Source organism: Sparassis crispa, assembly GCF_003851025.1.
Source record: "Sparassis crispa DNA, contig_000006F, whole genome shotgun sequence".
NCBI lineage: Eukaryota > Fungi > Basidiomycota > Agaricomycetes > Polyporales > Sparassidaceae > Sparassis > Sparassis crispa.
The window spans coordinates 1,815,964-1,831,289 of record NW_020939753.1 but is presented as its reverse complement, the minus strand read 5'-3'; the positions used below and the strand labels follow the sequence as shown (position 1 = coordinate 1,831,289).

At 50.8% G+C, this 15,326-nt stretch overlaps 5 protein-coding genes across 5 annotated transcripts; 1 reads left to right on the top strand and 4 right to left on the bottom strand.

The window, feature by feature from the left end:
- Positions 1-52: 52 nt before the first annotated feature.
- Positions 53-1,577, bottom strand: SCP_0706350 (Aspyridones efflux protein; the record flags this gene model as incomplete). Its single annotated transcript, XM_027760560.1, has 5 exons — positions 53-212; positions 273-639; positions 696-1,012; positions 1,067-1,230; positions 1,287-1,577. The coding sequence occupies 5 exons, from the start codon at positions 1,575-1,577 to the stop codon at positions 53-55; spliced, it is 1,299 nt and encodes a 432-aa protein (XP_027616361.1).
- Positions 1,578-2,986: 1,409 nt separating this feature from the next.
- SCP_0706340 (hypothetical protein) lies at positions 2,987-4,434 on the bottom strand (the record flags this gene model as incomplete). Its single annotated transcript, XM_027760559.1, has 2 exons — positions 2,987-3,470; positions 3,524-4,434. 2 exons carry the CDS (start codon positions 4,432-4,434, stop codon positions 2,987-2,989), a joined length of 1,395 nt encoding a protein of 464 aa, XP_027616360.1.
- Positions 4,435-6,289: 1,855 nt separating this feature from the next.
- On the bottom strand, positions 6,290-8,073 carry SCP_0706330 (Glutathione synthetase large chain; the record flags this gene model as incomplete). The annotated part of the gene is made up of 5 exons (XM_027760558.1): positions 6,290-7,127; positions 7,181-7,261; positions 7,316-7,447; positions 7,502-7,641; positions 7,699-8,073. 5 exons carry the CDS (start codon positions 8,071-8,073, stop codon positions 6,290-6,292), a joined length of 1,566 nt encoding a protein of 521 aa, XP_027616359.1.
- A 469-nt stretch (positions 8,074-8,542) lies between these two features.
- On the top strand, positions 8,543-10,251 carry SCP_0706320 (cytochrome P450; the record flags this gene model as incomplete). The annotated part of the gene is made up of 6 exons (XM_027760557.1): positions 8,543-8,856; positions 8,911-8,941; positions 8,992-9,135; positions 9,186-9,315; positions 9,373-10,021; positions 10,074-10,251. 6 exons carry the CDS (start codon positions 8,543-8,545, stop codon positions 10,249-10,251), a joined length of 1,446 nt encoding a protein of 481 aa, XP_027616358.1.
- A 134-nt stretch (positions 10,252-10,385) lies between these two features.
- Positions 10,386-14,825, bottom strand: SCP_0706310 (hypothetical protein; the record flags this gene model as incomplete). The annotated part of the gene is made up of 15 exons (XM_027760556.1): positions 10,386-10,675; positions 10,726-11,129; positions 11,183-11,824; positions 11,879-12,111; positions 12,169-12,230; positions 12,283-12,439; positions 12,502-12,815; positions 12,867-12,898; positions 12,959-13,215; positions 13,269-13,295; positions 13,354-13,759; positions 13,813-14,124; positions 14,178-14,292; positions 14,343-14,540; positions 14,591-14,825. 15 exons carry the CDS (start codon positions 14,823-14,825, stop codon positions 10,386-10,388), a joined length of 3,684 nt encoding a protein of 1,227 aa, XP_027616357.1.
- Between the last annotated feature and the right edge of the window lie 501 nt (positions 14,826-15,326).

Below are 15,326 nucleotides of genomic sequence, written 5' to 3'. Positions count from 1 at the left end.
ATGCAAACAGCCTATAACATCAGTTCGACGTGCATGGCAAGGAGAAACAGTCTCAGACGCGCGCCGAAAGCCGAGGGTCGATGGTAAGCCTGGCCCACAGCATGAAGAAAGATCCGACCAGCATGGTCACCCCACTGAGGACGATCGTGCCCGAGTAAGACCCGTGCTGCAGCCTGAGGAGGGCACCTGCCGCAGGGCCACCGCACAGTGCCCTGAGTACCGAATCAACTACCCTTAGCTAATGGAAATATAACATGCAGGTTTTGACTCACGGGAAGGATATGACGCTGTAGAGCATGCCGACACGTCTTCCGTGCTCGCCCGTCTTCGAGATCTGCGCAACGCAGGGGATGATGAGCGAGTTGAACGCACCGGAGAAGAAACCGTAGATCGCAGCGAAAATCATGATCGCGGGCAAAGTGGTCGCGAAGATCCAATAAACCAGCGGGAGGAGCCCTGCCAAGAATGAACAGGGTACGATAAGATTGTAGCGCCCAAACATGTCGGAGAGGTACGACGGGGCGATGCGCCCGAGGACCGAGCCGGCATTCATGACGGAGAGGACGTAGAAGGCGGTAGTGGCCGGGATGGAGTGTGCCATGGCATAATCGACGATGTAGAAGTAGGGTATGAACAAGCCTTAAAACCGATACTTGTCAGTACAGATTCTACTGTACGAATGTGAGACGGTTCACCAAGAGATATCAAAGCGCCCGAAACAACGACTAGTACGTAAGGCACGTCTCTAAACATGGACGCATTAATCCACGGCCCAGAGTCACGTCCCGCTGGGAGGCGGCTTGTGACAGTCGTGATCGCCACAAGACACAGTGCGAGGGAGATGAAGCCCGAGATGCGCACCGCCCATGGAAATCCGACTTCGGCGAATAACCGGCGGAGTATTATGGGATACATAACGCCGCCTATGCCAGAACCCGCCATGGCAAGTCCAATAGCTGATGCCCGACGTTTTGTAAAGTGTGTTGAAATGGCCGACAACGAAGGGTAAAATCTCGAACGCATACGATCAGTGAAGCGTCGCACGAAACAATTCATGAATACTTACAACATGCCAACACCTAGCCCGAATAAAATGCCCTGAGCGAGCATATACTGGTAATATTGTGTGCATAAACTCGTCAGCATTATGCTGACTACGAGTACCACCGTTCCAGTGATCGTGAGGATCCGTGGGCCATAAGCGTCAAATACACGCCCGAGGAAGCTACCCTATCAAAGGTCATCCCCCAATTAGCTGGATAAGGATCGTTTGTACATAATCTTACCGAGAAGAAGAATATCCATAGTTGCAAGGTGCCAATCCACGAGATTGTCGATGCTGGCTTATCCCAGAGTTGATGTTCGGCGTACCATGACTGGAACGTTCCAAACGAGTTCAGCTGCCCAAAGCCACATAGCAATGCAAGGAATGCGCCTAAGACGGTGAGCCAGCCTTTCAGGCCACCGTCTGGAAGGGCTGTTTCGTGAACATGATCATCCGGACGTGATGTTTTGTCCGCAGGCGAAGAACAATAGTCTGTATTCTCCAGAGTTAACTTCTTCTCGAGGTCGGCCATGAATAACGGTGCTGTGGGCTGTCGAGGGAGAGACGGTCCAATTGCCTATTTTATATCTCGAAAACGGACGTAGCACACAGCAACATTGACCCCCTGTTGATTGCGACCTTGAAATTCACCAAAGCGTAAGGCCGACGCCTAAGGAGCATGACTCGAACGAAATATGGGGCACAGTGTCATCGTGCCTGCATTTGGCGGGCCCGCTTCTCACCGGCAAAGCTGTTTCATGCGGCATACCCACGATACGTCAGACGTGCACTGACAGACGACAGGTGGAGGATATTAAAATATTGAACAAAGCACAGCAGATACGATCACCCAGCGAGAACGTCACGCTCAAAGTCGACGTTTGGCTTAGGAACAATTGGATGCGCCAAAGATAACTGTAGCCTTCCTCGGATACTTGGTTAATGTCTGACGGCTAAAAGCAGTTCCTTGGCATTCCGTCAAGTGTTTGACGTTGGAGTAATCCCGATAGTGAAGTCGTGGAATGGAGAACACGGAATGTGGCAAGAAACGGAACTCTGCGCAAGGGGAGTGTTTCGTAATTGTTCAACCACATCGAAGTGATAAAGTAGTACCTAGCCCACAATCATTTATACCCAACCTGGAGCCTGAGATATCAGGAGAGAAGGTCAGAAAGACAGCAGCAGACTTGGTGCGAATTCTGCCGAAACATGAACGGTGTCAAATAAGCGAGACAGTGTATTTCTTGTAAGGCACCTGCGGAGCACAGCATCATATGTTCATGTTCAGAAAAAAAGCAGTGCATGATGAAGATAGATGATTGTGTGGCTGAGATGACGAGCGCGCACACGTGACTGACGCGACTGGAAATTTAAGCGCCTATGACTTGGACGCGTTGCCAGTGCTGAAGCGCTGGAGCTGGAAGAAAAGCAGCGCCTTTCTTGGAGGAAGTTATTTTGTTGAGATGTAACAGGCTCTCTCCATTCAGACTGGGTTGATAATGAAGGTACTTCGATGCCTTATTGGAACTGACGTCGGCCACCCGCCATTACTCCGTTGTCAATCGCAAGAATCTCTCAGATGACAGACATCGATTCTTCTCGCTGGATGTTCTGTCACTAGTACTGCCGATACACTATTGTGCATATGTCAGTAGTTGGCAGGCTGGAGACACACCGCAGGGTGCGGACAGCTAGGACGGTGAGTACACGAAGGTCGCTGGACCACAACGACCAGATTCTTGGATCTGATAAGCTCAATGACCAAGGTAGCTGCTACACAGAATAAAAGCTACAAATGTAAGGAGTGACAGTGCAAACGATAACGACAGGAAAGCAATGCTACAGACAACCGAAAATCCGATCCAAAGACTAACCATAAACGAGTGAAAATTCCTAGTACAAGCAGTATGCGCACTGCGCACGATATATAACCACGTTACCTCACTGCATGATCCTGGCCTTCCGTAAGTGCTCGATGCCAACTTCCACGACGCCCGAGTCGACAACGACCCGCGGAACATCATAATCCCCAAGACCAACCCTCGCGCGCAGGCGGAACTGTCGGCTCTCGCGCCTAGTGAACAGCGCCATAGGAATAGGTACCCAAAACCGTAACCGCCATGTGCCGCCCGGTGAGTCCCCAACATTCTGTCGCTCCATGTGAACCCAAACGGGACTGGTGCAGATCCCGCGAGAAGGGTCTATCAACGTGGGGACCAGCACGGGGGCCAATGTCTGGCCAGTGTACTTCACCAAGTAATCTGCGCGCTCCGATGCGACGTCTGCGTCCTCTATGTGCGAATTCTCGAAATCGACGGAGTAGAACATGAGCTCGTAACATTGAATTGGGCAACGGCTATGAAATAGGTCATGGTTTGGCTTGTTGTCAGCCACACAGAGCATCGCAGGCCATGCGTAAAAGCTCCTGAGCGAAAGGTGAGACAAGGCAAATGCTGAGAACAACTGAAAACTACATACTTGTCTGGCACGTCCCACATCGTATTCCAGTTGTTCCGTGGCTTGATATGAATATGGAAACGACCTGAAGGAGATTTACAGTCGTAGGGTTTGACTTCAGGAATAACCGAGACTTCGATTCTTTCCTGCTCAGATTCCTGGTCCTCCTCGTCTGGGATAGTGGGCATGGTAGAGATATCCGTCAACTGCTCGACTTCATCGTCGGTATCATCACCCGTGACCTTGCGTTCGGGGACGTCCTCGCGAATGGATTCGATGGCTTTGTCCTCGACAGAATGCCGCTCCGTATCGAAACGCTCATTTCGCCTCTCCATAGACTCGTGTAGCTTTGTGTATTCTAGCGGCGTTGAACTACTGATCGTTGATGGCGTCGCCGTAGCGGCACTAGTGAGTCCAGCCGTCTTCGAAACAAACTGCGTCGCCGGGGATGGAGCAGCATCCAGCCTTACGGGAAAGGAGGTCACGCTTGTCCTCGCTTCCGCACAAACCGCTGGAACGCTGTTATAGCAAGTAGTCTCTCGGAGGACGTTCGTGGGAGGAAGATTGCGAGCACGGATGGCGGGTGGTGTGACTGAGGGGAGATGTTTCGCGCCTTTCGCATCTGGGCTGATCGCCCGAATGCTCTCGAAGCTCGATTTGCGGGTGGGTGTGTGGGCCCTGGGTGTCGACGGGCGTATCGTGACCACAGATGCGCCCGAGTTCAACCTCTGCCGGACACGTGCAGGAGGAAAAGTGAGATATCCTTCATTCTCATCCAGAGAGACTTCGTCGATGTCACGTTTGCGGACGGGAATGCGGCTGGGGAAGGAAACGGCTGGGCGAGCAGAGAGTAGTTTGGATTTGGACGTAAACATGTTGCGGAGCTTCCCGCCAACCGATTTGGCCTGCAAATGAGATGAGGACGCGTCCATGTTCGTTATGAGAGGCGTTGAATATTGATGGTAGGGATATCACAAAGATGCCAGGTGGATATAACTGTAGAGGATTCGTTGCACCCGTTCCAGCGAGAGCTCTCTACAGCGCACGGGTAGTGGTGAGCATACCACCAAAATATAGAGCGCTCTTTATGGCGAGGGTCAGTAGCCCGTGGTTGAGATCGACGAGAAAGGTGAACAAAAGAGAAAGTCGCCGCCACCGCCACACTGGCGCAAGCGCCTAGGTACGGACGGCACGCCGGCTCGCTGGCAGAATACCAGAACGCTCACCTTGGCTTCAAACTCAACGCCAGAGGACGTCATATCCCACCCCAAGCCTATCATGCATATTCCGTGCATCTCCAACATACACCGGAAGCATACAGACCGGAAGCATTGCAGAGGAAACGGATGAAAATCTAGCGTGTCTTCCCGATCTAGTCGTTCTTCAAATGAAATGCTCATAGATCTGCTCTTGTCTTCTAGATCGCCTTCCAAATGTTCATCTATTGTATAGCATGAGTCTAGCCCAGAAAGCAGGTCACTCACCGGTCTTACTCATACTTCAAACTAGGATCTCGATAACACTCTTGAGCATCTTGCCGATAGTTTTGATTTTTTCTGAGTATACTGCTGTGAGTCAATGCGGTAGATCGAAGCTAGTTGAAGTCCCATGCTGTAGAAAACGTACCACATTTTCTAACGGATCCGCACAGCCAGTAGGTAAAAAAGAACGTAATACCCATATGTCCCCTCGTGATGAGTAGTGAGCCTTCGCGGTGAGTAACGTTCAATTTATCGATATCAGCATTCATTTATCCGGGCTTTTTGGTCTAGCGTCGAGAATACGACTAGAAGTTTAGATGCCCATCTGTGGACCTGTAGAATGCGCAGTAATCGCAAGCTCGCAGTGGTAAACCGCTCGAGAGAGCACCTCCAGTGCGTGCGACGAGATTATTATTGTCACTAACCATGGAAAAAGACTTATGGACCCTAAAAACGATCGTAAGGTAGGAAAGTCTTTAACGTCACGTATACATCCTCGCTCTGACCGAGAGAGATGATCGGTGCTCAGCCGCGGCGAAGTTATGGTTAAGACAGCTGTCAAAGGATGACAGGTTCTGACAAGGTAAGCGCCTCTCACTTCAATGTTCACGAGCAAGTACTGACGATGATAGTTTCGACTCGACTAAAGCTGGCTGTTCGCACGTAGTACGAGGAGGCAGTTACGAGACTTCGAGACAGAGCAATCTATGGTTCCCTTCCACTCCCATAATGAAATCTTATTCGCGTCGCTCCCAGATATTGGTGTGGGTTCGTGTATTCCATGACCACATATTCCCTCGAGTGCGTAACCTCGCACCTATGCGCAGTCGTCCTAGGCCATTGGCCTCTTGGCAGAGATCAAACTAGCACCAGGCGCCAAACGGAGGAACAGTGGAAAATCCACAATCTCCTACCCTACTCGCCTCACCGTCTGACCTTTTTTGGCGTCCGCCAACGAGGAGGAAATGCATGGCGTCTGGTAGTCACACTGGCAAACGATCGTGGTCGGGACGGCATCCAACAACCACAGCCTGCGACGAGGGGCAACCTGGTCCAACAGGTTAATCAAACGGAGAGCAGGGTCTTCCGAGTGGAATGCATGATATATTTATGGTAGATCCTAATCCAGCTCAGCGGAGCTCGTCGCGGGCAACTAAATCACTAACGGTAATTCATTCATGATCAAACTTGTACACACGTTGCGACCATAGCACGGTACTTGGAATACAATTTGCGTTCATCTCATACATCTGCGACCTCAGGCCTCAACTACGAAAGCTCTATGGTATGATATGGCGCAGCTATTCTAGTCAACGAGAACAACTGAATCAAGTACAGAAAATCCAGCCGCCACACCACCCTCGTTGCTGTCCTTTCCCTTCGTCCTCAGCAACCATCCAACCTCCTTCTCCTTTACGCCTCCATCTGCACCGCCAAACAGTGCCCAACCGAAAATACCTAACTCGCTAACAACCTCGGTCTTTACGGCGCCGTCCGTACCTCCACCGGCGCGCACAAGGTAGTTTCCCAATCCTTCTGGCACGGCGATGAGCCGCATTGCGATCCACGCTTCGCGCTCCTGAGGTGGCAGGCTGTCGAGGAATGGCTGGATCGCCTCCTTGTAGACGTTGTTTCCACCGCCCTCGCGCTGGGGCTTGAGCACAAGCGATGCGGAAAGTTCGCGCGCCCTGAGGACTCCCAGTCCCTCGTGAGTGGTACCATCGCTGTCGATCTCCTCATCGAGTCCCCACATGCCCATCCAGCTTGCTCGGAGCCGGTCCACTTCTTCGCGAGGGACGACCCCGGTCCCCCAACGAGCCTCGTTCATTAGGAAACTTTCGAGCACGCCTGGCTTGGTCAGCACTTCCTGGACTTTCTTGCCTCCGGCCAGCTGCAGCTGGATCGAGGGACACTGGATTGCCCGCGAGCTTTCGAAAAGGTATCTCAAGTCGTAGTGCGCCGACGTCGGATAATCTATGGGTGTGTATCCAGCGCGCAGATAGACGGTGGATATCTCGACCGATTCTGAGCCGTCGGAGAGAAGGGAATTGGGCGGCATTACCCGCAAGGCACGCGTTTCTGGGTCGACCTTGGCGGAGTGAAGGAGCTGATTGAAGCTCTGCCGGATAACATGGATGGAATGTCTGCGTCGCTAACCCTCAGATTGGCTACTAGGGCGGCAAGAAAATATGAGTACTTCTCAAGAAGCTCGTATTCAAGCCAGCGCTGGTCGAACACGTTGCGTTCTCCGTCTTGTACAACGAATAAAATTCGGGTACTGGTTATCCTCACATCAATTAAAGGCAGCTTCATTTCGTCAAGTGAAGCATACTTCGCGACATTGTAAGCTTTGTGAGCTTCAGCGAGTCCTTCCGCTAGACCGGCGATAGTGTTATTTGGCGGGAAATTCTCTTTCTTTAGATGGGGAGAACTTTTGTAATACTCAGTTGATTTGTACAGATATCTATTCACTTCTTCAGACAGGCCGACAGGACTGACAGGAGATGCGTGAGCTCACTTATGCAGTCCTGCGGTCTGTTGGGATAGTCCTCCGAAAGACGAAGAGATGGTGTTGAATTCCACCTGCTTCAGCGAGGGGTCTGCACCGTCCGGAGCGTGCAACAAATAATCAGATCTGAACAACCCGAGTTGAACAGGCTGCATGGCTTCAGAAATATATATGCTGCTGTTTCCGACAAACGACAAGTAGCCTACCTGAACTATGCCTTCGTCTCGCAACTTTCGCCATCGCCGCCACAGCTGGCCGGTAAACTCGTCAACCTTTCCCACTCCTTCCACCTCGCCCATGACACGATCCAGGAACTTCTCATCCGTTGCAACGCGTGCGTAGAGCACATTGTAAGTTCGCTGTAGTGTCTGGGCGAGGAGGAAGAGATGGCGAGGAATCGGTGACGGAAATAAGGCAATGGGGGCGTGTATCACTGAGGTAGGAGCTGGCGGTTGCACATTCCCTGCAGGAAGATATACCAAGCCATGCGATAACGCATATGTTGTCGCCAGAAGTGTCAAAGCCTCGAGCTGCGAGTCCGATATAGCTGGAGGCCAGTCAACGACCGCCGATTTTTCCATTCCGACAGAGGTCTCAAATTTCAGTTCAAATGATAGGAACACTAGTTAACATCTCAAGTCTGCCATCGACGGATTTTGTACTGCGTGAGTGCCTGATGACCTCATCCACTGCTGAGCCACAGGGTTTCTCACTCCGCCGGTTATTCGAGGGAACTCCGCAATCTCCGCGGCGTCTGAGTTTCACCATGCCATTAGAAACTGCCTTTGCGGACTGGACCCGTCGTCAAAAAGTTACTCCTTACATAACTTTCATCTGAACGCCGTCAAAGGACTCGACTTACTGCCTGCCATCGGAAACGGTGTATCAAGCTGTGAACATGGTTGCATTTGCGCCGACTCTTTATGACTGTGATTTAGATAAGGCCTCTTATCTCGGGCATGGCCGCGGGCAGCGGCCAATCTTTTAAATGTTCGCAACAATTGACCTCAACGTACGGTGAATTTCTAGCCCAACATTGAATCAAACAAGATGTTCGCTGTCTACTTAGTTCTGTTGCGTTTTGCATATCTGCTCTTTTATCGTTTCTGGAATACGCCTTTGGCGGATATCCCTGGTCCCCGGTTTGCTGCAGCGACCGGGCTATGGGTCATGTACAAGGAATTCACCAGACAGCGGCGGAAGTGGATCCATGACCTGCATCTACGTTATGGACCAGTGGTACGGATCGGTCCGGAGGAAGTCTCGTTTGCTACCTGGGATTCCTTGAAGGAAATCTATGTCTCAGGCGGAAGTGGTTACGATAAGACCTCTTTCTACCGCCTCTTTGACAACTTCGACACACAGTAAGTGCAGCTTCATTAGCCCCCCGATTACTGACGTGACTTCACGTCTTCCAGGTGCATGTTTTCGACTCTTGAAAAGACATCTGTAAGTATGCTGTCCCCACTCGGCCGGCACTCATTGTAGACGACCCCTAGCATGGAGAGACCAAGAAAAAGTTCTCTGACAGATACAACAAGATGTTCATCATGCAGCCTCATATCGCTGAAGGCATCCGCGAACATGCAGAAGAATTCATAATGAAATGCACCGAGAAGCCGGGAGCTGCCGTTGACATATACGTGAGTAGTGTGTCATGTCTCATTCTGACCCGCTGCTGAGAATCTCATAGGTATACCTGCACTGTTATGCACTTGATTGCATTACCCATCACGTGTTTGATCCTCACGGACTTCATTCACTGACCAGCCCGTCTGATGTGGTCGCAATGAAGGAATTATCGTATTACGACGCTCTGAAAAGTGTGTGTCGTCATGTGCGGGCTACGTCGTTGTGCTCACATTGAACTGTCCATCAAGCCTCATACTTCAATTACTACTTTCCGGAACTCTACTTCGTTGTGACTCGTGTGCTCAAACTATTCAGTATCAGCTTCTACGACCGTTCCTCTGGCGTAATCACCTCTTACATCAAGAAGATGGTGGGACGGACAGACGTCTCTAGCTACACAGTGCTCGAGAAATTGCAGGAGCAGAAGGAGCCGTTACCGAACGTATATATCGCGTCGGAATGCATGGACCACACCGTCGCAGGAATTGACACTACAGGCGACGCTCTTTGCTTTCTCCTGTATCAGCTATCTCTCCCTTCCTCGTCCGCTATCCAGGAGAAGCTACACGCCGAGCTGTCGCAGAGCTCGAGTGAACCGGTAGACAATCTGGTGTACCTCGATGCGGTGGTGAAGGAGGGTCTGCGCTGTTTTACACCGATACCAATGAGTCTTCCCAGGTTGGTGCCGAAGGGTGGCACGACGATTGAAGGTTTTCGCCTGCCGGAGAATACGATAGTCAGCTGCCAGGCTTACACACTTCATCGCCTGGACACGAAGGTATTCCCGAACCCGGAAGAGTTCCGTCCAGAACGATGGCTGGACGCTGAAGGCGCGATAGATCGCAATCAGCTGTTCTTCGCATTTGCCGCGGGTGGGCGTGGTTGCATTGGCAAACAGTAAGTTTATAAAGTCTGCAAAACGACTGACGCTGACGGCATCTTCCTACAGTCTCGCATTGTTAGAGATGAAAGTTCTCTTGAAGGAGGTCTATTCGACGTATTGGACGCGCGTGGCACCGGAGATGACGGGGTCGATGGAAATGAACGACCAGATTATGTCGACGCGGCCAAAGGATCAAATATGCCTGCTAACCTTCGAGAATTCGGGCTGTAATTGTTGCAAGTGAGAAAGTCAAAGAACCGTATGAAATATTCATATCATTGTAAAAATCATAGCGGGTGTACATGGCGAGGAATAACGTCGGAAGCTTCCCAACGTCGGAAGCTTCCCAATGTCCAACTAGTATAATCTGTGAATGCGCTATTTTGTTTCCTCTGCCGAACTCGACACCGCTGTGCTGGGTGAAGAAGCACTCATGATCAGATGCATTGTCTGTAGTAGCTGTTCGATGCGTAGCAAGCGTTCGTCGACCTGGGTAATCTTGCCGTCCACAGTACCAAACTTACTTTCCAGGGCTTCCATCCGTTGTTCCACTGTCAAGGATTCCTCGACGGCAACTTCCTCCTGACATCGCACCAATGGATGGCTCTGGTCATGACCATCGATGGTGATGCCATCCTTCGGGTCACAGTCCAGACATATGTATACATCTGAAGAAATAAGTGAGTCGATGCATCACTCGCGAGCCAGGACCACTCACCCCAACACGTCATGCAGAACCAACAAGGCTGCCTGACGCGTTTCTTACAGACGAGGCACTTCAGCTTATCATTCACCATCTTGGCCGTGCGATCATCTTCCTTTGCTGAGCCCTCGGTACGTTCCTCTTGCACCTCCACAGCATCCTTGAATGCCGCCCTAGCGTTTTGCAATGCTACTCGAGCCTCGCTGTCCACAGGGCCGAACTCTCGCGGATGCACGACTCTCCTGACTTTGTATACAGCGTGTGATGGAAGGTGAGGCGATGTCAAGTCGAATCGTTGGACCTCTGCATTCAGGCAGCGTTCGTCATCGCAGAAATCGACGGTTGCGTCTGTATCACAGTCTATGCAGACTGTACGTGTTCCGCCAATGATGCCACGGCAGTTGTCGCAGGAGACGCCACTGGCCAAAAAAATCGTTAACACATAGTCGGCTTGTGTCTGAAGAGGACTCACACGTGAACAGGAGTGACTCTGAGCTGGAAGTGGTACAAAGTCTCGTAAAACCGAGCATCTTCAGGTGTGAGGGTCTTCCGACACCGTGCAAGCTCGTCCTCCTCGTCTCCTTCGAGTAGACGCCCAAAGTCCCATTTACGAATCAGCAATTGAATGTATCGTTTCCGAATATCGCGGCGTTGCTTGAAATGGGACCAGGACCAGATTTGCCTGCGGACTTGGCCTTCGACTGCTGACAGCACAAATTTCCAGAGAGCTTTTATCCTGTTCTCCGCAAATTGTCGGGGTGAGGGACGGTATGTAAGAACTTCTGGCGCCAGTCGCGACATGACAAAATCGTCGTTGGAGCCATCTGCAGAACCATAGCCCCAGACACCCTGAAGCGTGGTGCATTCTTCATTGAGGTGGCCACAGAAGCACTTCGTTGAAAACCGAGCAGTATACTTCTGGGTAAAACGATAGGATATCTGACCGTCAGAATCCGTTTCGGTTGCTCCGCTTATGGCATACGCTGTACCCTCGAGAGTTTTCCCCGAGCCCTCTATGCTCTGGCCATCCGCAGACACATGGACGTCGAAGACGGACATACATTGACATGGATACTCGTCACCTCTAGCGAGTACCACATGCCACCTGCCTACACTATGAACAGCATGAGTATGGAGACGGATAAAGACATAAAACATTAGAGCTCACAGCGCTTTGAGATGACCTTCCGCCTTGTGATCTCCGTCCGTCTCGACTGCCGGGTCACTGATTTCATACGCAGCACAATCGTATGGGTAATCTTCGTCAAGGGGATAATTGAGGATGTCCTCAGGTCGGATATCCTGAGCTTCTTCCTCGTCCTTGTATAAGCATGTAGGAAATTGGAGTGACCGTAGGTTTGATCTTGTGAAGAAAGTTGTGGGGTCATGCCAGTAGTCAAACTACGAAAGAAATTAAATCGGCCAATACTACGCGACAGCTGTGAAAAAGATACGTACGAGCTCGGCACAGACAGTTTTGAATTGTTGATTGAGGTCGAGCTTTTGCTGTCTGAAAATATCTAGATATTTGTGAATCAGATTGGTCCACAAACGACGTTAAGGTGACCGCACCTTCTAGCTCGTCGTGACGGGCTTGGAGAGCATCAAACACCCGCTGCAGACTATCAGCACAATCCCATAGCTCATCCCTATTGACCACTTTGGTTCGACACAGTCGCATGATCTCAAAGTCACGCTTTAAGAGCAAGTAAATCAACGGGAAAATATTCTAGGGTGCAAAAGGAGCGAACAACGTCAAGGTCGGGCATCAGTAGATCAAGAGGTTCTGACCTTCTCGATCCTTCCAGGTCCTGTGATTAGCGGCAATGTCTCCACGTCATCGATGTCGTATCGTATAGCCTCCAAATTTCTGCGAATACGCTCCTCTTCCGCATCCATATGACTCTTGAATCGTGCTTGAATATCGTCGCTGGATTGCATGGGCCGTATCGAATAAGTCAACCTGGTGACCCCTATCCATACAGTGTCAAGGTATTGGTCGACATAGGGACCATTCGCAGCGTGGATATCTCCCTTTATTGCAAACATCTTTCCGAGTAGCTCATTGATCCTGTCGACATAGATCAAGGCATTGATGTGCCATCCTGCATGACAATTTCAACAGCAAGAAAATTGTGAACAACAGTCAGACTTACCGAGAGCCCAATAGGCGATCCAGTGGAGTAAGCTATTATCACGGAACAGTTAAATCTGTCTGGCAAGAGGAGATACCGACTCAAGTACTCACCTCCAGTCGAGCGGACGAATTGCTATCAATTTGTTGGCTTCCGCCACAGTTATGAATCCTGAAGCGTCATCGTCGAACGCATCGACGATAGGCTGTAACCACTTGACACTGAGATATTCCAGAGCCCACGCATCAGGATCAGAGGTCGGAACGGTCTCAAAGGCGGACTCCATCCTGCTCTTGTTGTCTGCCTTTTCCTGATAGTAATCTCGAATAGCAAGGACGAAGTGTCGGGCCTTCACACTACCGCGCCATCCCTAATTATCCGATATCAGTCCGAAAAAGCCAAGCAGAGTCTTATGGAACAGACCATTTCCTTCCATACGTTGTAAAGATCCTGCATGTAGATCGCACGTTGAAAAGACTGGGCCAGAGGTGCAGTACAAGATGCTCACCCGATCAACGACCTTGTCGTGCGGTCCAGAGGTTACTGACTGGATAACCCGATCACTCTCGCGCGTTACCACTCTGTCCACTTCCTCGATGAGCTGCCTCTGTTGTATCGCAAACTTGCGCTCAAACATTTGAAAATTGTTGATGGCAGCCGCGGCAGGATCGTGGCGGAGATCCGACTTCAATTCTTCGAAATCGTCTTTGCTCGTGCGAGCATGTCCCAAACTTGCTTGATTTTGCGTGTCACCAGTCTTCGTAGGACGCCTTGATTCGTACGAATTAAGCTCCTTCAGCACGTTCTCGTTATCCATAACAGCCTTAGTCCCTCCTTTCTTTTGCACTAATGCAACGAGTTCCCTTTGCTCTGGCGGAACATAGGATTGCATGAACTGGAGTAACATGTCTGTCCTGAAGACGATGATGCATAACCTACGTAGTCCAGCTGAAAGAGACGAACTTACCTCTCTTTCAGCTCTTGCGCTAGATTGTCCAGTTTTCGATTTGCCTCGTCAACCCCGCGGCCAATATGAATAGACAAAGCGAATTCGAATTCGGTCCTGCGCTTCGTGAATATGATGCCGAAATCCGTGAGAGTGCCTTCCCACAGTGGTCCTTTGAGGACCTTCGCAAGTAGCTTCATCTTTGAATACGCATCACATGTGTTCGCACAGTTCTTCATGTCATCCGCAGTCTTCTTCACAAGACCCTGCAGACGGCCCTTTAGAGTGACACCGTCCGGGCCAACATCTTCTTCATCTTTTACTACCTTCAATCTGGTATGTCGCTGTTGTGGGTTGAAGTCCGAAACAAAATGAGAAGATCTCACTGAATTAAAACCGCAATCATATCCTTCATCTCCACGTACAGAGCGATAATTTTCTTGTCGTTTGCTCGCCGCTTCGTTTCGAGCGTATAAACAGCTTTGAACGCGAGGACGGCCACTAGAAAACTCGTTAGTCTCTGGTTTGTTCGCATGACACATGCTAGCCACCTCCAATGAAAGGGTGAAGCTTTGTAACTTCGTCCAAAGCTTTCATCAAAACAGGCATGCCGTCAAGGAATGAAGTTATGCCGTCTTCGATGGACTGTTTAATGTTACTGACAGCTTCAAGAGCCACTGCCGCCTTGATTGGGGCATATAGAGTAGTTGCCAGAGTTTCCTGACCCTGGATCGTAGTAACTTTGTCGTCTGTCATTGACGTATTAGTCGTGAAATTGCAAGACGGTCAAATCAAGTACCCAGGGTGTTCAACGCTTGCTCGACCTTCGCACTGCGCTGCTTGTTGATTTCGGTGGAAACCACGGTAAGTGTTCCCATAACGCGGTCATCGTCAGTGGTCGAGACAGAAACGTCGGTCACCAACGAATCGGAAGTGGCATTATTATGGAAACTGTAGGCGTGCAATCCATCCCCACTCTCTTGTGGAACGGGAGAAGAAGTATCTGGTGAAGGAAACACCACAACCTCTGGCATAGACAACGGTGGGGAATCCAGATGAGTCCATAGAGAGATCGTAGGCACAGCAGAGTCGGAGAGTGCAGCGCTCAAGGGTGAAGTGCTGTGCGCAGCAGTAACCTCTGAAGATGGCAGCTCAGACGAAGGGAAGGTAGCTGCACTTGCCGCGACCGGTAGCGGGGCCGGTGGCTCGGACTTCCTCCTCTCATGGGCCTTGAGGTTTTTGCGGCTGCGTATTCTGAAAAGACTGGACAAAGGCATGAAGAAAAATTCAGCATTAGAGTCGTGCCTCCCCGTACCTATCTATGTACTAACAGTCAGACGCTGGGGTGGTGGCGGCCGCGATCATCGGTCGCGGCTGGAGCGTTTGCAATGCGAATGCCCTAGACACCGCCCTATCAAAAGCTCGGCAAATTAGTCGGTAACTAGGTTAAATGGGCGCCACGTCACACGAGATACCGAGCCTCAGTTGCTCCTGTGGGCGGGATCAGGCTTAGCTTCACGAGCTTTCGTCTATGA